Source organism: Plectropomus leopardus, chromosome 3 (assembly GCF_008729295.1).
Source record: "Plectropomus leopardus isolate mb chromosome 3, YSFRI_Pleo_2.0, whole genome shotgun sequence".
Classification (NCBI taxonomy): domain Eukaryota; kingdom Metazoa; phylum Chordata; class Actinopteri; order Perciformes; family Serranidae; genus Plectropomus; species Plectropomus leopardus.
The window spans coordinates 11,742,409-11,765,482 of NC_056465.1; the positions used below are offsets into that span (position 1 = coordinate 11,742,409).

At 39.1% G+C, this 23,074-nt stretch overlaps 1 protein-coding gene across 4 annotated transcripts in view; it reads left to right on the top strand.

Moving 5' to 3' along the window:
* ddah1 (dimethylarginine dimethylaminohydrolase 1) overlaps positions 1-23,074 on the top strand; it is a 100,888-nt gene that overhangs the window by 55,906 nt on the left and 21,908 nt on the right. For all 4 annotated transcript variants that reach the window (XR_006107339.1, XM_042514495.1, XM_042514507.1 and 1 more), the window contains 3 exons: positions 7,883-7,982; positions 11,789-11,862; positions 19,789-19,908. Coding sequence is in view for 3 of the 4 variants with exons in the window: in XM_042514495.1 (XP_042370429.1) it covers positions 7,883-7,982; positions 11,789-11,862; positions 19,789-19,908 (294 nt within the window). In the remaining variant the exon portion in view is untranslated. The remainder of the gene's footprint in view (positions 1-7,882; positions 7,983-11,788; positions 11,863-19,788; positions 19,909-23,074) is intronic.

Sequence of the window (23,074 nt, forward strand, 5' to 3'; positions counted from 1 at the left end):
AATCATCTCTCCGCTTCCTCCATGACGTCAAATACTTAATACCTGAAAGGTCCAGATAGCCTTATCCAGCTTGTTCCTGCATAGCTAATGAGGTTTGTGCATTTATGTTAAATTCCGCTTGGTCGATTGCCCTGAAATGCAGCCATTATTCCCATTCTGTATTCCACTGGTCTTTGAACTTTCCTCAGTCTGCATTAGGCCTTTGCTATCTGTTCCGATCATCATCTGTGTCCTGGATGGCCAGCCAAACCCTATGACGCACAAGACTCACTGTTCAAACTTATGCCCTTTTGTCAACACAAGCAAATCACTTTTTTTCCCTTTGTTTGTACACATGATTCTTTGAATCATTAGATGGCAACTTTTTGATATTTGTTTATGTTTTTGAGTCATTTTCATATTCCAAAAGAGGCCTTAAAGCTGCAATACTTTTTATATTAACCAGAAGGGCACTAGGAGAGCTCAGACCTCTGCCAAGGCCCAATGCCCTTTTTTATAATGTTAACAAAAGGAAAAACTAATTTGTGTATCCTTGTGGTCCTGTGATTCAGATGCGCTTCAAATTTTAGTGGGTTCTTCCTTGGCACATGCTGCACTGGCCCATCAAGTTTTATAAAATATTGCATGAGCAGTTTTTCCATAATTCTGCTGACAAACAGACAAACCAACTAAAACATAACTTTCTGGGCGGAGGTAACAATGGGTAGAATGACTTTGTGTAGTGTGAGATGGGTCACTTATTGTGATGACAAGAAATATCACTCAGCTCTACTGTTCGTTTGACCTTTACAGAAATTCATAGCATCTGTCAGCGCAGTTTTTTGGTTTTATAGCCCTGAAATTTGCTGTTTTGATTCACTTTCATCGGTCCTGTCAGCCATCACCCATTTCTAGCTATGGGCTGCTACTTTAAATTGGGAAAAAAAGACAGTCTCATAAAACCACTGTACACTACATCGTACACTGCCCAACACCAAACAGCAGACAGGCAAAGTCACAGTCTAGCAGTTGAACATAGCATCCCTCAGGATTTGGTAGAGACCAAAACAGAAATAAAGTTAAAATGTTGAAAACAAAACCAAATTTTGAAGATAGTTAAAAGATGTGGCTAGGGCTCTGTCACAGTCCTCAAAGACATATTACATTTTATAAAGTCACATCTTAAGTTAGCTAATGTTAGCAAAATGCTAGCTAAGTAACTAGCTAATGTATAGCCACAGAGGTGTTAGCCTAATGTCAAATAGACAGTGTCAGCCAGGTTTGCATCCTCTTTATTTTTGTGGTAACATTAAAGAGATTTGGAAAATGACAAATAGGCTGGATGCAGACATATTTTTAAGATTTCACAAGGCTGATATTCCTTTGTTTATTTTATCTCTGGAAGGCTATGTGCCATCCCTAAATGACCAACTTAACTTTTACAGTAAAGAAAGACGAACATTAAATTAGCACCATGGTTTACACTCAGTAATAAATACCTAGACTACTTTGCAGGAGCAGCATTGACTGATGTTTTGTCATCCTCTGTCTCAGTCTTTCAGTCTCTTTTTTGTTAAGATCAGAAGCCTCAATTCACTTTGTTTTGCCTTCACCATAAATTTTAACATTGTGAATATATCCTTCCATTGCATACGGTAGTCCCTGCTGTTTGCTTCTTAAGGCTAAAATGTCAGACAAACTATAAATAAGGGTGGCAGGACTTAAGATCGGTCAGTTGTTGGAATCATATTTGCCAAGTGGCCAGAAACAGGACTCCAGACTAGGTGTTGACCGATATTAGTTTTTCAGTGCTGATACAGATATGGATTATTAGTACTTTATGAGACAGATAACCGATATTTGGAACCGATATGCAGTACAATAAAAACAAAAATATCTCTGTTGAAATTTAGAATTTAGAATATAACAAAATCCAAAACAAAACATTGTAGCCTTTAGCAAATATTTAATCAAAACGGAAGCTTTCAACATCCTATACAGCAAGTTCCGTGCAACTTTTTTTCATAAAGTTTAGTGAAAATTTAAATAAAAAAATGAATGAATAAAAATAGTTCCCTGAGGTTTTACAAAGTAGCCTAAATGTTTCTCCTATGCTGACACTTTCTTTGCATATATTGCAGACTGCCTTCTATGGTGTTGGTTGAGTGTAATACGCACACCTTTTCATTTATTCATTTTAACGACAATCATTACAATAAAACGCCCATACAGATAATTGGCTGGGCCAGTAATCTGTTGACCCCTACTTCAGATGATTGTTAATGTTGTTCTGTGTCTGCTGGATGTGTAAAAAAGCTAGTGATTCACAAACTTTTGGAGACTATGGTACCCTTTCAGAGAGCGTTTTCTTTATAATGTGTGTATATTCACACAGGTGTATATCAGTTTTATCAATTGTGACAAATTTACTGCTTAATGTCCTCTTTTTTGTCTTTACCAACCAAAATGTATTGCAGTATACCACTGATTTTGTAGCCTGCTTTATACATTCAAAAACTGCAGCTGATAACTGTCATTTAAAGAGGTTGAACTCCTTGCGTGTGAAGCTTGGAGGAATGCTGTGTCCCCATTATGTTGGAGCGTGGGACTCTGTTGCCGGGTGTAGGGAGGCTAGGATGACCTTCAGGAATGCTATTGTTGTGCACTCTATTCCCTTTCCAAATGCACTGTGCTCTATCAGACTGATGGTCCTCTTTAGCAGAATGCGATATCAACGGGTACCAGGGGCGAGAGAATGGAGAAGGGGTCCATAAAAAGGCCCAAATAAAAGGCTGTTCTCTCTGCTCCGTCTCCCCTGTCCTGTGCTGGAACGGCAGGAATGTGGCAGGCAGACCGACTGGGTCTCAGAGCCGTCAGCCCCTAATGAATTTTAAAAGGCCTTTTTCATTCAAAGCAGGGTGCTGGCTAACAGCATGTCGCTTGGCCAAGCACTCAGGGGGAAAAGGGGAGAGAGGAGAGAAGAAGAGAGGAGCACAGAGGGATGGAGGGAGAGGAGAATGAGGTGCTGGCATAGGGAGCTGGCACCAAGGCAGGATGGGGTATTGGATGTCCCTCACAGTGAGAGATAATAGGCCACTCTGCAGGAAAAGCTACTGTAGGAGCATTCTTGACCCTGCCACGAGGGTCTGAAGAGAATAGAGGGAATGTGAGAGACAAGGAAAGAAAGAAAGACAGAGAAGAAGTTGAAGAAGAGAAAAAGGGTCAGAAAGGAGAGGTGGAGATACTGAAGATGGTGTAGTTGGACAAAAAAGAAACTTGAAATGTCTGCGCCTGTGAAAGGAATTGTTTGTCGTGCTTATTTGCTTTCTTGCCTAAGGTTAGATACAAATATCAATGCTACTCTCAATTACTGCCAGTTGCACTTAGCTTAGCTTAGCACACAGTCTGAAAAAGGAGGGACCATTAGCCTCGCTTATACCCCCTTTACTCCTAAATTAGCACATGTACGTAGTTTTCTTTAAAGATGATTACCACCACATCAGTATATCTCACCAGTAAAGGGGCTCAAATTAGTTTGTTCACCCCTGCGTTGTATTTCCATCAATTCCGATCAGAGCTGGAGCTGTTAAATACCCATGACTACTGCAAAGTCATTTGACAGGGGTGTGAGTGCTGATTGCAACCTTTCCCATCACATTAAAAAGCCTGATGTTAGTTGGTCTTAGTGTTTTTTTACAGACATGCAAGGAGTAAAATGTCAAACCTTTATGCTTAAGGCTACCACAACTTGACAGTGCATTAACCTCAACTAAATGCTGCCTTTTGTGACAAAGATAATGAGCACTTTAGCTTCCACAAAGCAAAAAAGTTGTCAAAGGCATACCTGACTAAATGATTGATGGACCTGAAATTCGCAACCGTACCGCTGATGGATTTACTCTTCTGTAAATGCAGTATGAATCACATGAGAAAACATTGACTTAATCTGCTGTAATTAGCAGTGTATCTGTGGGGAGCTGTTTAGGCCTTGCTGTGGCATGCTAATTGTTTTGTCAATCATGATTACAGCACTTAATGCCCTGCCACAACCTATAGCATAACAAGAATTCATTTTATTAGACTGATGCAGGGGAAACCGGCTAACAAAGAAGAGAAGTGATCATCAATTCAGCTGGTGATATCATGGGGTCAAATGGATGAAAATGGAAAACATTTTTCCCCACAACTGTTAAATATAATATTTTGAGATATCAATGATTGCAAGGAGCTTTGTCAGAGCAAAATCCCAATTGAACTTTAAAGCATGTGTGAGAGCAGAAGAAATGTGCAGTCCTGCCAACTATGCACAACTATATAGCTTATCTGCTTCAGTGAATCCCTGTTTCTGCTACAACATGCTGATGGTAGCGTCCAAATGTGCCATTAACTTCAAGAAGAATGCGGGTCAGAGGTGCGATGGTGTCAGGAGGGTTTTCTTGGCTTGCGTTAGGCCTGTTGGTGCCAGCTGAGAGTTTTTGAAACACCACAGCCTATGAGAAGATTGTAGCTGAGCAGGTGCATCCCTTTATGGTCACTGTGGTCTTTGAGTACCTCCAGCACAAACAAGATTTGTTCCAATAAGTCCCGCATTGTCCCTGGATCACAAGCAAATGATGAATCATTTGGGATGAGATGCAGTGCCATGTAGCGTTCTCTTTTCCCTGTGCAAGACCTGGAGAAGACTGTACAGTCTGATTCCTCCATTGGACTGTTTAGGACTTTGAATGCATGCTTTTATAGACAAAAATGGACCAATTCTTATTATAATAAAATATATTTAGTGATTTCTTTTGGTGTCAATACCCAGAAAATAAAATGATGTGCCCAAAAAATGCCTTAAATCCAACTAACTGATGTTGGAATAGACTAAAAGATTCAGTCACTTGGCTCTAAAGCCACAGATTAATATTACAAAAGGTCTGCTTTGTGAGCATTTTAATCCTGTGATAATTCTAGTTTTTCTTGCAGATTTTGGGCAGCAGCCCTAATTATAGGTAGTGACAAATTACAGTAAGTGTGCAGTTTATCTTTGTGTAGTCACTGCATGCCTGACCGTCCACCAACTGTATACACAAGACCATTACATCACGATGCTCAATCTTCTCCCTAGTTTGCATATTTTAGTGGAAGGAACCACACAAAAAATGTTGTAACATGTTGTTAATTCATAATATTTTTCAAATGTAGCTTGTTGTAGTTATTTTTCAAACCAAGTGTTTGTGCTTTGTCCACATCTCATTTAGTATGTGCGCTTAATCCTTCATCTAAACTCACAAGCTACATTTTCAGGCCACACTGTTGGTGACAGCCATGGCGGGAGGCATAGTTTTCCGGTTGTCCGTCCAGTCGTCCATGTATGCGTATGTCTACATGTCTGTCCCACCATTCTCAGGAACATAACATCTCAGGAACTTTAACACAGTTAGACAGCCTAATTAATGTTCTCTACCACACACACACTCACAGCAGACGGAGCGGATATCACACTTTTGTCTATGTTTAGGGGCCATTACGTTTCACATGGTGGTGGTGGAGGGTGGGGGGGGCTAAACACCCTTTGGGTCACATCACCTCAAGTGATGTCAGAGGAAATGCCAGAGAGCTGAGGTAAAGAGCTGCTTCATACGGTCCTGCAGATTCCTGGGCAGACGACCGCTGTGATAGTGGAGGCTCCAGTGTGGTAGTGTGGTGGTGGAATTGAGGAAAAACAAGTGGCTGATAATGATGGTGGAGACACAGTGCAGTGTGTAAAATGTGTATGGCCATGTGAGGAGAGGTGTTTCTCCTACATGTTATTTTAATTGTGTACTCAATATAATCAGTGCAGGGTATAAAATAATAATCTCTCCAGCTTTGCTATGCAAATCTGGCCTCGCTGATGGCCACAGACACGCAGAAAACGTCTTTGTTAATACATGAAATGTTTGAGGTGACTGAGGATTTCTTGCAAATGATGACTCAGTGATTGAGCAGGAATTACTTTGCTGGGCCCGCCTAAGATTCCGAAATAGTGGGACACAGAGACAACTTAACATATGACAAACAAACATCCAAAGCACAAGTTCTGCCTCAATCATCTGGACTGTTTGCTTCCTCAGAATCTAAGAAACCACTAATGAATCCGTGAACCCAGTTTCTTGGAAGAACGCTGTGTTGTTCCTGGTTAACTGAAGTAAAAAGATAAGCAGAATTCTTGCAGTGAAGATGAAACATTAAGGAGGAAAGTTTGATTATTCTGTGGGATTCCACTGTCTGTTTTCTGGAAAGTGAAAAGATTGGGAAGGTGCCATTGTGGTCATAAGGGCATTTAAAGAAACAGTCATCCAAACAAACAGCTATAAAACTGAACAAATGTCATTATTGAATAAACACTCAGTTGCCAGTTTAGGCACACCTAGCTAAAGCTCATGCCGTCTAAAACAGCAGTTGTGCAATAAATCAGACCCTTGTGAATGTTTTACTGTTCAATTCAGAGGTGTTAATTCAACTTTCATTTTAAATGTATTGCATCATACAGAGAGGTGTTTCTGTTATTTAGCCTGGCCTAAATAATATTCAGTTTACTGTTAAAAAATAAAATAAAATCAATGTTGAGGTGTTTATTCAAAATGGGCTGTATACATCCTCAATGTTCCTAAAACCCAAATAATACTGGCTTATCCCCCATGTCTTAATCGGAAAATGCTACATGACCTGTATCAAATTAAAGAAAACTGTAAAACATTAATTGTTTTCAGATTCTTTCATATATTTTGTAGAGTCCTCAATAAAATTTGGGATAATGTCATATTCTGAATAATAGAGTACTATTAGTGTGCTTGTAAATGTAGTCATCGATATAAATAGGATGGGCAAATTAGTAGAAATACCTGACAGTTTACTGTAGTAGAAATCAACAGCACCACAAATTGCAGCCTCCAAAATGAATATACAGTCCAAGGTAGGATTGAATACCGTTATATATGTATTTACGCATCAGGATAGGATGGTTATGTAACAATGTGTGCGTATGCAGGCCTTTATTGTGTCATCTTGGCAGTGCATTGCAGTCTACCTGGATGACCTCATGGTTCGGCCTTCCACATATGAGGAGAAGCAGGAGCATTGTGTTTGCCAAGAAGCACAGTGAGCAGGCTGAGGTCATAGTGAGATAGGGCTCATGGAAACACTGATGCTCTTGCTAACATGACTGGCCTTGGAAAGTACTCCCGCAGGAACCCCAAAAACAGGACAGTAAAATCACACTGGGCGGTCAGACAGGAAAGCAGACCAGCAGAGGTTCAGCCAAAAAAAGGCCTTCTCTTTCCTCAGGTTCGAGTTCAGCAGAGAGGACATCCAGGTGTAATGTGGTTTGCCCTTTCATTTTCCATCCAGGAGATGTGTTTCATAATATATGTTAATGCTGTCCGGGCGGCAGCCATCCTTTCACTTCCTTCCTATAAATATACGAAAGACAGTTGAACCAGAACATGAGGACAGGAAGAGGCTTTTTTAGAGTTTGTGTTGGTCCTTCGGCGTACCTTTTTTTCCACAGCCACTGCCTTGTAAAATGTTTTAAAGTACTTCCTCCAAAATGACATCATTTCATGGCTCATTAAAATGATGTCATCGCAACCTGTTGGGGAGAAAAGGTTTTGTTTCAGTGCACTTCATCTCAGGGATCTGGGTAAACACTGTGCCTTACAGAAATCCAGTGAAAATCCTCAAACTGATTTTCATCATCTTGTTTACAGATGTCTGATTAGAACTGGACCGTATCATGATATTTCCAAAGATAGGAAATTCTGATGGTTTGGACCATTTGTTGGTGTCGCTTACTGCACATCATCACAGTTCTATCTTTTGTTTAATATCAGCAGATGTTTTAAGTACATGTCTGTTTGTGTCCTTGTGATTCTTCCAGACGGAGGCAATGAAGGACGCTCTGAAGGACTTGAATGTGAACATTGTCGAAATGACAGATGAGAACGCCACACTGGATGGAGGAGATGTGCTTTTTACAGGTAAACTACGTCCCCTCAATCACTGTATTTTGTTAAACAATTTTTAACAGCCTGAGGCCATCCAAATATGGAAGATTATACAAAAATGAAAAACATTGTAGCTTTCACTCTACCTAAAGGGGGGGGGGCTCTAAACCAGGGATTTCTATAGATATATCACATGCATGATGCATAAAATAGTAGTAAAGCCCTCTGTAAGCTCTAAAAGTCATTTAATACACCCAAATATATTTATAACACCCAAGCATACTTTAATTTAGCATTCTTTTGCAAGATGTTAGATTATACAGAAATGAAATATATACATGGAACTATGAAGATGAGTCAGGTTAATGTCTGCTTTTATGTCTAGCTTGAGAGGTGGCACAGTGTCATCTGTGTCAGTTTGTAGCTTAATGGTTGCAGATGCGGATACATGCGAGCCTAAAATTTAGCAATGTGTTTGCTTCGATATTGTTATGAAATGCATTCTCAGGTTTTATCACTGCATTAAAGGTCCAGTGTGTAGGATTTGGGGACACCTATTGGCAGACATGGTGTATAATATTCATAACTATGTTTTCAGTATTGTATAATCACAGCAAAATAAGACTTGCTGTATTTTCATTACGTTAACATGAGCTGTTTATATCTATATACAGAGCGGGTCCTCTTCCACGGATTCCCTATGTTGTTTCTACAGAAGCCCAAAATAGACAATCCAAAGCTCATAGTTCTCCTTCTGGGTACACAGGAGAAAATTGAGTTCTGCCACATCTTTGCTAGATCTCACAAAATCCTACAAACTGGAAAACTTTTTCAAAGTCAAATGCCTATATATATATATATAAACATGAGAGGTATATGTGTGCCAGGATGTTTTAGTTGCTATTAAAAGCAGGAGTGTTTTTGGATCTCACCTCCCAGAGACCCGAACAGTGTCACCTATGTGAGGTCTGTCGCACTGCAAGCAGTGATCCTAAAAAATAGTACACTGTTGTTCACACACGAGTGAGTCTGTCTCCACCTGCCTTCTATGGTGGTCCAATCACTGTTGGGCAAAAGAAAGTGTGTCACCAACTGTGCACAATAGATAGTTTGTAACAAATAGTTTGTAATACTGCAAATACAAGGGCTTTTGTCAGTGGCTTATGTCAAGATTATTACTTCAACATAGACCAAGGAGTTTTGCAACTTTATTTCAACACTGATGTCTACCATTTTCATACTAATACAACAAAATCCACAGAAAAACAAGGCTATATAGCTCATACACCTCATTTTAATCAGAACATAAAGCAAAAGAGAAACAATCATTTCTTTTTGTATTGAACATAACACCCCTCACAATCGAGTATTTGATGGATCAAGTAACATACTGCCAATTTTGCTACTCTCGGAGCTTGTAAACTGTAAAGTTGGTCTTCTGAGTGGAACGAGGGAAAGGCCATTGAGTCACTGAGGGCTTTTCTCCATGTTTTCTCAAACACCAGCTCACATTGTGACAGCAAATGAACATTGCTTTCCCCACAGTCAACAAAGATTAAGTATTTCTTTTATAAACTCGGATGCTTAAAATTTGATATCCTGCATGGCATGCTTTTAAGTCAGTCAGCACACAGATAAGTAACATTTTTGGCGTAAACCTTTGCAATAAGTATCTGGCTCTTTAGAGCAGCATAACAAAAAAAAATGTTTTTCCACCTCGCTTCAGTGATTGAGGTCAGTAATGACGTGGGTTGTACTTTAGATTTTTCCCTGTATGGCTATAAACAAACGCAGAAATTCTCCAACCATTACAGAAAATAGTTTTAAGCAGTAACATAATGTACAGGTTTCAGATCGGCTTGCAGGAATCTGTTAAAATCCTATGACAGGATGCTTTGTGTTGTGTTTGTCTCAATCTCATCCATTATTTTTGCATCTCAAGACAGGTAATGTGTTACTTTTAACACAATAACTACAGGAATAAGTGTCACTCTGATTCAAAACAGGGGGAAAAGGGTCACAGGGAAGATTGACAACTGACCAGTCGGGTGTAAAGTTGGGTTTTACTGTAATCCACTATTAATCCACAACTAACTATGCTTGTACTGGTTCATTAAGTACAAATAAGAAAAAATAACTGTAAATAGAAAGCATATGAGAGCAGTGTGATAGCAGAGTGTGAGCTTCTGCAGTCTCAGCTCACAGACTGTTGAGTGTCTGTAAGTTCATGTCAGTGATCCTCCACGCAAACATTTCTCTGTGCGACCTTGATGACCTGGAGCCTCAGTGCCACTAAGCAGAGTTTCCCAAAAAATATTCTGTCGCAGAAACGTTATGTACCATACTGCAGGGTCAAATCAAATCAGCAGTAGTGCAGGTTCTCACCACGGGCCTCTTATTCCTCTGGCATCACATAATAACATTTGATGAGGGCAAAGAATCGTGGGTAAAGCCATGCAGTGAGTCAAAATGTGGGTCAGTTTCTTCTACGCTGCGCAGGCCACAAGGAAAATGCATAGTACACTTAATTGGGTTTCTAGACACTGGCTCTACGTGCTCGTTCCTTCCAGCTGAAATCGGTTTCACATGGCAGGACTAGAAACATTTCCTGTTGGCAGGGCTCAGGCTAACAGCTCATTTTGTAAAGTCTCAGCAGCTACATTAGGAGCCCATCCCTGAGCTCAGTGTGCTGCTGCAGCCTCGCCAGGCATTCAGGGCTCTGTCTGCTTGTGCCCCACCATGCTGACCACAGTTGGCCTTTCTCACAGGCATGCAGAAAGTCCACACTGTGGTGAGTGCAGTGTTCACCTACTGTAGCTCCACAGCCTCTCTGTTTTGCTGGTGTTTAAGAATTTTAGACAAGATCATTGTAGACTTTATAGATTTTTAAACAGATTTTTATGTAGGTTCCTACTACAGATATATATGAATAGTTACTCTAAATCTGATATCCCCTTTTCTGTCTTTTGCTGCATTTCCACTGCATATTTCACCTTGATTCAGCTTCACGCAACTCTGTTTTGTTTGACACTGCGGACGCCGCTTGAAAGTGCTGTGACATCAACCTCAGCTTGACACTCACTGAATCCTTTCATTAATGACCAAGCACAAAAATGATTGCACTTCCTCAATTGTACAGCATAGTGTACATAATGTATGGTGTACTTTTGAAGGCTGTCATAATAACATGAAAAAAGTCTGCACGCTGTGTCTCCCTTATGTGCAATTTATTTTCACCTCCAGAAGTGATGTTTTTTTTTCTCATGTTGTTGATTGCTATTCTTCTTGCCCAGCACCTGCTTTGCATGGTTTTTGGATGTGCCCGATTACTATGTTTCTTGTGTAGTTTTCAAGGCTGCGATTTTTAAAAAATCTAGGTCAAGTGAATTTAAAAACTTGCCGTCGCCATTGGCGGTAGCAAAGCTGTGTTAAAATGGTCATTGTTGTGCAAGGTGTCCTGCGTTTAACAAGTGAAGACTCCCCAACCAATTGCTGGTCTTCAGTGTTTTAATTGCACCCTTTAGGGCTCAATTCGCTTGGAACCTTGTCCAAGGTGGTACCAAAACTGTATCAGTAACTATCCATGACTTTCGCTAATGCACACTTTTGTCTTCTTTAATATGTATATTTATTTATGAATGTTATGTATTTATTTATGAGCAAATCCACACAGTTGTTGTAAGCTTATAGCCTTGGATTGTTTTTATTTACTATTTAGTATTTGTGGATCTGTGTAGTGACCATGCAGGCATAGTTAATGCTGAATTTAAATTAACTACACTGAATGAGATAAGGTGAGGTGCTTACACAACTTCAGTGGCGTCTGATTCTGTCTTCAGGGCGAGAGTTCTTTGTGGGCCTTTCCAAACGGACCAATCAGAGAGGAGCAGAGATCCTAGCAGATGCCTTTAAGGTGAGTTTAAATGGTACAGTTGTGTATAAACTGGCAGAATCACAATTAATACTGAAATAATGAATTACTTATGTTAATGTGTGAGAGAGCCATTACATACCTTATATACATAAGTCCTAAAGTTAGCATCTGAATTTAAATGCACTTATCATGCATTTATGATATTTATAGACACTTAGGGTCAGTGCAATAAACTGTAAACACAACACTGACATGTAAGCTGACATGGAAAACATGCTCACCAACAGTTGCATAATATCCAGCAGAGATATAGAATCATAAGGATTTATTGTGAGCCCTGTTCCTGGCCAACTGCCAAATGTAAGTCTAATATTCACATTAATCTTAGCTTTGCTTTGGTTTCCATCAAATCCTGAGGGATATATCTTAAAGAAAAAAACTATTAAAATCTGCAGAATTAAGGGGAACTGCAGAAAGTGGCTAAAATTCTCTGTGGGTTTGTTACGACAAACAGATTTTTCCCAGTAGATATTTGACCCATTTTTGAATCTAAATACATCTATTAGAGCAACTTTAAATATTAAAAATTAACGTAATAAGTGTGTTGTTGTGTGGTAAAGACTGAACTGGAGCCAGTTTTGGGACAAAAGTGAGATCAATCAGTCAGACATTGAGGTCAGTCCCAAAAATGTAAGTAAGGTTTTTTTTTAGTAGCCAGTATAAAAAATATAGAAATGGGTTGAATCTGTTGTTCTGGGCACTTTACTGTATGAGAGTAATTCAAAATCTTAACAAACATGACCCCTTTTTAAATATTCAATCTTCATTGTGACTTCTGAAGTCTCTCAAATACTGTGAGCAATAAGACATTGCAAATGAGAAGGGAAGAGATAAATGTGTTATCAATCATAAAAGCTTTAGGCCAGGAAGGTAACATCATCATCACTCTATTCATTTGATTGTTTCATCCTGTTCTACCTCTTGTTCTCTCTAATTCAGTTTATCCCTCCATCCATCTCTTTGTCACACCATGCTCTCTGTTCTGTTCTCTTATATCTATCCTCCATCCATTCACCTCTGTCTTAATCCCTTCAGACTTTCAGTTTATGTGGTTCATGTACTGTACAGAACATCCAAGTCCAGTCCAAACGTGGCACCAGGTAGAACATTCAGCAAAAAATAAAAACAAACAAGGAAATGACCTAAAAATGTTCTTATTCTAATTCTGTTACAGCTTTCACAACATTTTTTTGTTGCTTTTTAAAAATAATTTTCTTAATCTAAATTCTTGCAATTTGTGGGACATTTCTTGCTGAGCTGCTTATTGCCCTTTACCCAAGTTTTTAAAAGAAACATAATGGAAAATGTATTTTCTGTAGCTGTCGACGTGATGTAGTGTGCGACAATGTTTTGTTTACCATCACGTATGTTTGTTAGTTTTCTTTCCGCATTTCCTCTTTCTCTCGTTTTATTATGGGCCCTTGAAAATTTGTGGAAAAGTTGTTTTATCAATGAAAATGTGTGGGAACCCTGTATACAGTAACTATATGTACATTTTTATCCACATAAAAGTAAGATTAACCAAAAGGATAACTACTTATGTATTTCTGTTGTGTTATTTAGCACCACTAAAGCTGAGCACTCTGAGGTTATTGATGGACGCAGCTGTTAAGAGTCTCAGTGGCAATTAGTCGTCAGTGCCCTCCAAGGTCCAGGCCTCAGTTGGCTTTGAGGCATTTTTAATCAGCCATTGATGCAAACCTTTGCCACCTCTGAATACAGTGATTAAACAGCCTGTTGATGACACTGATTAAGAGGGCGATTTGGGAGTGGGAACACCTGCCTCATTAATTACTTCATTCATCATCACCATCATCATCACCTCCATGTTGAAAAAAAGCATTGTAAAGCTGTTGTCTTCCTTGAAAGCAAAATACTGTTATCCTTTTAATAAATAAACTGTGTACTCCTTTTGGAGGCCAAGTACAAGTCTATGTAAAATATAATTCATAGCTTCTCCCCTTTAAAGTGGACAAATCAATTAAATAATCACTAATAACTCACCGTCATAAACTGCTCTCATAGCAGGGAAAAGCACTGTTAGAAGGATGTCTGGTGATATTTTTCTTTTTTTTCAACAAATCCCTTAAGAAACCAAAACCAACAATAAATTGATCCAACTAATTATTTCAGTATGCCCTATGTAGCCGGACCCAGACAAAGCTTATTATTTTGTTCCAAAGACTTCCACTGTTGTGCAAAAACTATTCAAAACACATCAATGCCCCACAGTGTTGCACTGAGTTCCTATATTACAATGAACGTGCACACTGTCCTGCAGCTGTAATTAATCCCCATTGGCACTACTTCAGTAACATTTGCTAAAAACAACCATGCCTAATTACTTAGCCCTTTTTTATGCCTCCACCATGGTTAGGTTTTTTAAGTTGTCTGTACATGCATATGTCTGGTGCTTAAAAATCGCGATATCTCAGAACACCTTGAGCAAGTTTCTTCTAAATTGCCACAAACTTCCACTTAAACTAAGTGATTAACTGACCGGATTTTTGTATATAGAGGTCAAGGTTACTGTGACCTAGCGTCCATCTCATTCTTGTTGATGCAATATCTCAACACAGCATTAAGGGATTTTCTTGAATTCAGTGCTGCCAAATAAAATATGTATGTGAGGCACCCATGTATTAGAATATTAAGCTTATTTGCAGCAACATATATATTTGAGTTATTGTTTACTGTCATAGCTACAAATGAGTCTGGACAGATATAATAAGTATATATTTGTAACCCATATAAAGATTTATGTCTATAGTAGGAATAAATTAGCTCGCGACTGAGTGCCATAGACAAGGCGGAGAGGTCAGAAACTATTGAGAGAGAGATGCATTGAAATTTTTCCTTTTTTTTAACTTAATTTATTGTTTTTACAGTAAATATACACATAAATGTACAAGCACATACCCCCAAACCCCCAAAAAGTACATAGATTGGGGAACAAATAAATAATAGGTAAAAAAAAAATCATTAATAAAAAGAGTGAAAATACAAAAATATATTGCGAAAAACAGTGATAACAATAAATACAATTATAAAGATTTATAATAAAATAAATTACATTAAACAAAAACATTGGTTTGTCATACGTTACAAAATTGTAGAAATTTGCTATCACGTTTACAAAAAGATAGAGTAAGTGTGAATTCTATAAAGGGGGATCAGGTGTCTCTATTTTTCTGATGGGACTTAATTCTGTCGTATCTGAGTTTTTTTTACAGTATTAACACTTCTTTGATCCAATTTATGGATGATGTGGGCTTCTCAAACTTTCACTTGTGGACAGTAAGCCTTCTGGCTACAAGTGATACAAATGCCATAGAATTAGCTTTGGGTGTAGAGATGTCTACGTCCTCACTAGGAACTCCAAAAAGCAGTCATTGGATTGGGCTCAATTGTTTGACAACAGAAATGTGCATTGGTGGTTTTGGTCTTTTCATGGGATTTGTTGACAGTAAGAAGAATATTGATTGCTGACTTTATCCTTAAAGTAAATGTCAACAGAAAGTGTATAAGCCCTGTTCATGTCTCCTTTCAACCCTTGTTAATGTTGAATGTTGATTTGTTTCATCATTTCCTTACTGACTCCTTTCAGACATATTTCCCATGCGCTGTGGCCTGACTTTGATTGCCACAAGTAAGCTCAACAATCACCACTCACACATGACACACATCCAGAGGAAATGTTACGCAAAATATCCCAAACATCACTGAGACGGATTGAGGCAAACTGGGAGGATTTAGGCATGCAGTCTGCAAACAGGGTCACGGTTTAGGTCACAAACACAGACTGATTCTATCAGTCTTGTTTACTGTTATTGGAATGTGAAGAAGTTTCATACCGCAGACTTTATGCGTATCGCTTTTGGATTTGCTCTGAGAGACCGTGACAAAAGAGAAAAGCCGGCCGACTCTCAAGTTCAGAGGTGGGTCATGGCATGGAGAGATCAACACATTACTGTAAGATGAATGGCCTTATTGCTGTGCTTCCCTTTTCCCATCTGTGTCTGATTTGAATTCCTCATTATGGATTCCTCCGTGTTTTCTGTTATCTTTGATAAGACAGGACTTAATGATGCGTCTCTGGCAAATGACACTCGGAAAAATCACTTGAGCATCCATTATTGTTATTTTTTCCGCTTTTTATCAGATTGATGCCTCCTATCACTGTTGTTTTTTCCTCTCATTATCAAATTAAGGATCACTTCGTTGCCAGGTTTGTTTAACGCTCAGCAACTGCGTACAGATGTTGATGCTTTTTTCTTTGTGGTCCTTGAAGAGGTCAGAGCAGATGGTGCTGTTAATCGAATGAGTTTGTACGGGAAGAAGTCATTTAGAGGCCAAACTGCTTCCTTTTGTCTGCAGCTAAAAGGTGTTGACTCTCATCTTGTACCAATTCGACACGAACATGGACACCGCGCAAGATCTGCACAGTGCAGCTCAGTGTGCTGTGCTTCTGGGTTGATCAGTAGTGTCTTTTCAGGAGACAACATGGCAGTAAATCAGCTTGTTTAGTGCAGATGAAAAGCAACACTGTCTCTCCTTAAACTCCTATAAGGATTTGTCTTAATAAGGAGAAAAGTTTGACTCGTATTTATAGTTTTGCCCCACAACAGAACTTCCTCTTCATGGATAATGAGTCAAGGAAGTTCAGATTACATAATTCCCAGTTGTCCTTTTCCTATTTTCTAAACAAGTGCCAAGGGAAGGATTCAGGAAAACATAAAGGAGATGGAGTAATTTAAGCTTTGTGCATGGTGAACTGCCAAGTGCTATTCTGTATTTCAGTCAGTCAGTGAATCATATGCTTTAATTAAGCTAATGATGCAGTACAAATATTGACCTGAAAAGTGTTAACATATACTTGAATGGAAAATGTCACATAAGAGTGAAACTGTGGAAACTATACTTCATAGGGTTTCACGAAACTGAGAGCCATAAAAACCAATGCAAAACATATTATGTGATTAAGAAAACATATGGATGTCAGTTCTGAGGCGCAAACCAAAATTTATATGCTCATATGAATGTGTTCATGTTGATTCGAGAAGAAAAGGTCTTGGCAAATAAGCTTGAAGTCTCATATCCTATCATAATTCAAAATACAGCTCGTATCACTTCAAGGTTTACAAATCTCTGAAGAACTCACCTCTGGCATTTGCAATTCTCAAAAGGCTTACGGTATTTCTAACTGTCACAAACTGTGAGTCTATGCATCAAATGCTCAATCAATCAACTTGAAAGTGGGAACTTCTTCCAGTCCAGTGGATCCATAAATCAAAATCATAACAAAGTCAGTGGTAAAGATGATGTTGTTTCAGCAGGGGATGCTGTGCTATAATTCTTCAAATATGAACCACAGGCTTTAATTACTGCAAACAAGGAGGCTTTCAACTGGCATTTTTCTGAAGTGCCCAGTCCAAAATCAGCCGTCAAAGGCTAAAGATAAAACACTATAGGCCCCTATATATTACTAAGTACTATACTGAAGAAATGTATACTGTAGTAATGATCGCATGCTGCACTACTAATTTCCATAAATCATTCAAAATGGATGCAATCTCAGGCCCTGACAACATACTTTCTTAACTGGCCTCTTTCTATGAGTGATGGGATCCTACATGAAAGCGAACTTTTCTACTGTAGTTTGAACAGCTTTGGTCATGTCACGTGAGACAATTGTGATGTCTTCAACCAAAGCAAAAGTATGCATGCTCATCCAAATCCAAACTTGGAGCAGGTGCTGAACCAAACATAAGTGAAAAGTAAAAAGGCAAAAAAAAATGGCTTGCACACTGCAGGGCTCCCATTATCAATTATTTAACGCACCAAAGTGATGTTTTGAGCAAGACAGCTCTTCATCAGACCAGTTTCACACTGCGAGATTCCATCTTAAATACATATATGAACAGTCATGTGACCAATCATGTCAACAATATACATGTCAGTAAATACATAAAAATATATAATCACACACAAAGTACACGTATAAATATGTGTATAAATATACATATTGTCCCTGGTGTCTTGAACCAAACCCACACAGTCTTGATGAGGCAGAGTAGTGAAGATTTTGCCTGTTACATGCTTAATAACTAATTAACAAGGATGTTTTCCCTAATCTCTAACTTTGATTGTTGCTTGTTAGGTCATTCATATTTAATGTTATAGAGATACTTACAATTTCAAACAAAGTTTTTAAAACACTTAACCCCTTGAAACCTGAGCAAATTCACTCGATTTGTTGTAAAAACATGGAAGGAGGGCAATGAGCAAACGCAGAAGAAATGACCCCAAAATCAGCAAGAGCTGGTACAAAGTTCAAGAAAATTAACTGGAAATTAGAGAAAAAAAAAGTTAAAGGAAAACAAACAAACAAGACATGGAAGAAGTGTTTATAAATATAATAATTCTGTGACAACATTTTAAACATGTAATTATGATAATTATAGATATATATTTTTTCCCCAAGACATTTCCCTAGCTTCTTTAAAAGGGATTATCTGACTCTACTAATTTCTTGCAATTTGTGGGACATTTCTTACCATGTTGTTCATCCCATGTTTTTCCCATGTTTTTGAAAGAAATCACACCACTTTGCTCAAAGTTTAAAGCTTTAAATTGTGAAAAGGTGTCTGAAAGCAGCACAAGAGAAGTGATGTCCACTCCAGGTTTCAAACGGTTAAATGACACCTGTGCCATTTAAAATAACCTGCAGTAACATTTAAACATTTGGTATGCAGCGTCCTGCAGCCAGAGGAAAGCCTCTCCAATCAGACTCCTACAAGATGCTCTGTAATGTCCCCGTGAGCCCCGGGCTCAGTAGTGATTCATCTCCCAGATACTCCTGCTGTTTCTACCCCTGAGCTGCCCAATACTTTATTTTAAAGGTCATTTTAAACCCAGTTTCCCAACACTGCACAAGCCACAACAGTTGTCTCTAAAATAAAACAAGCAACAACTAAAAAATAATATATTGCATCACTTCACATACACTGACTGGAGCTGCAGTGCTTTGTTTTGTTTCCAAAGGTTTGTGAGCATCTGTCACTGACAAAGTTAAAATTAGTGCAGATTTAGTATAGTTGTGTGTAGGCTTTACACAGAGCCCTCGTTGTGAGCGTTTGTACTTGTTCAATGGCAAGTGCATCACTCTGCAATTTCACCTCCAAAACTCCAGTCAGCAGTGGGGTTTGTGAGAAGCGCTGTAATGTTTGATTGATTCAAAGCACACCTAAAACACACATAGAACATGGCTTAATATTGATAATATCAAACACAAGTACAAAATGCACCTCCAATATAACTTCACAGACAAATCTTTTTTACGTTTGTCTTTTGATAAACACTTATTCCCCAGAAATGCAACAAGCCAACATTTTTAGCATAAGCCTATGACACTTTACATTGGATAAATTAGCCTAGTGGCTATCAAGCTTTCTTTTACTCATATGAAGTAAGGATATATATACATAGGCTCTGTAGTCTTATCAGTTTAGCATTTCTTATTTGTGAAATAAAAGTAAATAAAATCTTTGTTTCCACAGAGGGAAATGTTTTTTTTAGCTAACAAAAATAATCAGTCTGCAGCACTGCAATGTGTTGCATTTCTGGGACATGTCAGGTCACGGCGTAGGGTACGCATTTATGCAGACTCTTCTCCGTAGGTTGTCAGTTCAGCACAAAATTATACATTCTGTTTGACATTGAGTTTTCACACCTGTACAATCCAATCCAAGAGAAAGCATCGATTCATAGAGCTATGCAAGTCATAATGAATATGTGTGAGATAATGTCACCACAGAGGTTCCATTCTTTGACAACATTTTTTTCATTGCCTGGGTCTATTCTATCTTTATATTTAGTTTTACCTAATTGGATTATGTTTTGCAGGACTATGCTGTTTCGACCGTGCCTGTGCTGGAAGGGCTTCACCTGAAAAGCTTCTGCAGTATGGGAGGACCAGGCCTGATTGTCATCGGCTCCAGTGAACCAGCACAGAAAGCCCTAAAAGTATGAACTTTGTGTATTTAGTATGTGTTGAATGTGCAGTAAAAGCATCATCCCATTGCTATGCTCACCCCAGCTGTAGTCATGGAAACCACTGAATCAATGTAGTGGCATTGTTTTTTTGTTTTTTTTAAACTATGACGCACATTGACGCAGCTGATTTTTTTCTTTTTTCTTTCTTTCTGATTGACTCTTGGCCCAATGCTGTTGGTGTTAACAGCTCTGTACTTTTTTTTCTCCCTTTCTGCAAAGTATTCAGCAAGAATAACACTACAAGACAGGACATCACACGTGTTGATCCAGAGCAGACTCCCTTACTTACAGCTTGATTGCTGCTTCCCGCTGCAAGCACATTGAGACCACCTGTCACCTTAATCCTTCCTCATTAATTCATATTCTCAGCTAAGCTGAGGGGATTGCCCCTGGCACTCACTCCCCAGCTTCAGCTGCAAAGGTATTGTCCTTCCATTTAACAGCTTGAGCTCATTACCGCATAAAGGGCTTCTGAATCGATCAAGCTCCAGCGCAACAATAGCCCTCAAATAAGAAAATAAACGCAGGGGATGCTGTAGGACTAAACATGAACAGGAGGCAGTTTACCTCGTGACAGAGACAGATTGGTCGTTTTCACAAAGACAGTGATAAATCTAAGCCCATCCCTCTGATGGAATTGTCCTTAAGATTCTCAAACATCAGCACATGAAACAAATCTTTGACGACACTGCGACTGAGATTTGGCATAATATGTAGTGCCATATTGCACAGTATAGACACACATGCGGTGTGTTTAATGACATAAGTATGAGGACTTATACAAAAGCACATACACCCTTGGCCTTGCTGGCAGGGCTTTCCTCTTGCCTACTAGAGTGACATCTCCCTCTACTGGCCCAATCCTACACAAGGTTACTTTAAGTCAAGCAAAAGCCACTTAGTGTATCTCAGGGGACAATTAAAACCAGCTCATCTGACAGCACATCCTAATGAAGTAAAGTACTTGAGAGCAGCACAAGGTCGGACTTGTTGGTCTTGTGTGCATGTTTGCATAGCTGAAGTGTACACAGGAAGTTGAGAATCTGTGCATAAACACACGTGATAATTGATTTTATATTCTGGTATCGACTCATTAAGATTCCTGCCTGTTTGATCACCCCAGTAATTAGCTACTGGAGCGAGGAGTGGCCGTTAGTGAGACTTAATAACAGGCTGCTCGCTATCTAATTACAGCTTACGTCACCCTCTCTTGCAGCAATTAGCTGCTGTTTTAAGGGACTTTTAACGACCCCTGGATTTGTAATTAGGTAATGTTCTCTTTGTGAGGGGAGTGAGATCTCATGAATGCTGTTTTAATGAATTCAAAGTGCTTGTTTTGGATGTGGATGCAGCTCTTACGGCTCTGAGGCTCCTTGTCTGTGTACCCTAGGACAAAGACACTTTGTCCACATTAAAAGTGGAGCCCAAGTCATTCAGTTTGTCTTTAGGGAGCTAGAATTGTGCTGCTATAAAATATTCAGACGAGAGAGGAGACCCTGACCTGCTGGCTGTCTGGGTTTGTAGTAGAAGGTCTGTATATGTACATATCACTGACATCTGGTTAAAAAGAATGCTCATTTTTACTGTGGTAAGCAGTGTTGATTTGTCTTTATCTGGGATGTGTGCTCAGAATGTGTGTTTGTGTAGTCAAGGTGTAGTCTCCTGTCTGTGTTTAGCTCTCCCATGGATGAGAATACACATTGACCGGATGGATTTCATCATCCATCTGTCGCTGTCACTGCCAAGCTTCACTCATGAAGTCATCATCCCGAAATACTGCCTCTGTCAGAGGCTGCAGCACCCACTCCCTGTACTCTCACACACTTCTCCCTCCCTATAATGGGTTTGCTGGGCAGGCTCTGGCTAACCACTCACTGCTGTTTGATTCATGAGGTCATTACTCAGAACTGGTCCGGGTTTGATCTTCACCTCAAGGATGTTTACATGCTTGAGTTTTTATAGATAATGAGTTGTAAACACAACGAGGGCTATATTCAGGATGAGTTGTGTTTGACCAAATTTTGATCACAAACATTTGTACAAACTAGTTGCCAAAATATGAACGTAATTTACTTTTCCTATGAACTTTGATGTTTGATTTAAAAAAAAAAATGAAATGAGTTATCTAGCATATGTGATATTTTTCAGCTGCAGTGTCAGAGATCAGCAGCAAATGCCACATTTAAGGTAATTTAGATATATGTCTCTGAATTGTCCTGAGAAAGTAAAAATCAGACAAGATCAAGAGTCTAAAACCACCCTAACGGCTACTGCCTACTGAGGCACAGCGGAGCTTTGAGCTGAATGCAACGCTCTATTACACCTAAATGAAAGAGTTGGTCAATTTCCACTGACTTCCATAACAGCTTATATCATCAGCCTCAAAACAACATACAGTATATTACCCTACTTACGGTCGAAATTTTAAACACCACCCTATCGTCATGAAACAGTTGCAGACCTGTTCCAGAACTACTTGTTTGGGTTTAGGAAAACCATCATGGTTAGGCATTATAAAGGTACCTTTGTCACTAATGTAACATGCCATAATACTACATGAAATATTCTAAATAATAAATAAATAATAGTCTGTGAGAAAATGGCCCCACTTCTTACTTCATTTTTTAGCTCAGAAAACATTTTCCTGATGACTCAGTGGTCTCAATCGCTAGTTTCAAGTCTTCTTTAATACAGCATGATTGTTTGTTGTAAATTATATTCCCATTTTAGAATAAAATGCACCATAAAGCAGGGTGTGCTTTAGTGCATGGATACCTTGTGATTGACAAGCTGCTACCAATGTGACCCGTCAGATAAAGGCGTAGCAATGTGTCATTGACAGTCCGTCAGTCAGATCCACCCCTCACCCCTCCCCATCTCCACCCTTGATTTCCAAATGGTCACCATTGGCTGCAAAACACCAAGGTGGTGACGGACAAAATGCCAAACTCAAGGCTTAAAAACGGTATTTCACAAACCAGTGGGTGATGTCACGGTGGTTACATCAACTTGTTTTATACAGTCTGACCGGCAGACATGGCCATCCCAGGAGTCACAGCTCCAGCATGGCTAAAAAAAATGGATGAGCTTTGCAGCATGTATCATATCAGGGAAAGGACCATATATGGCTTTTGAG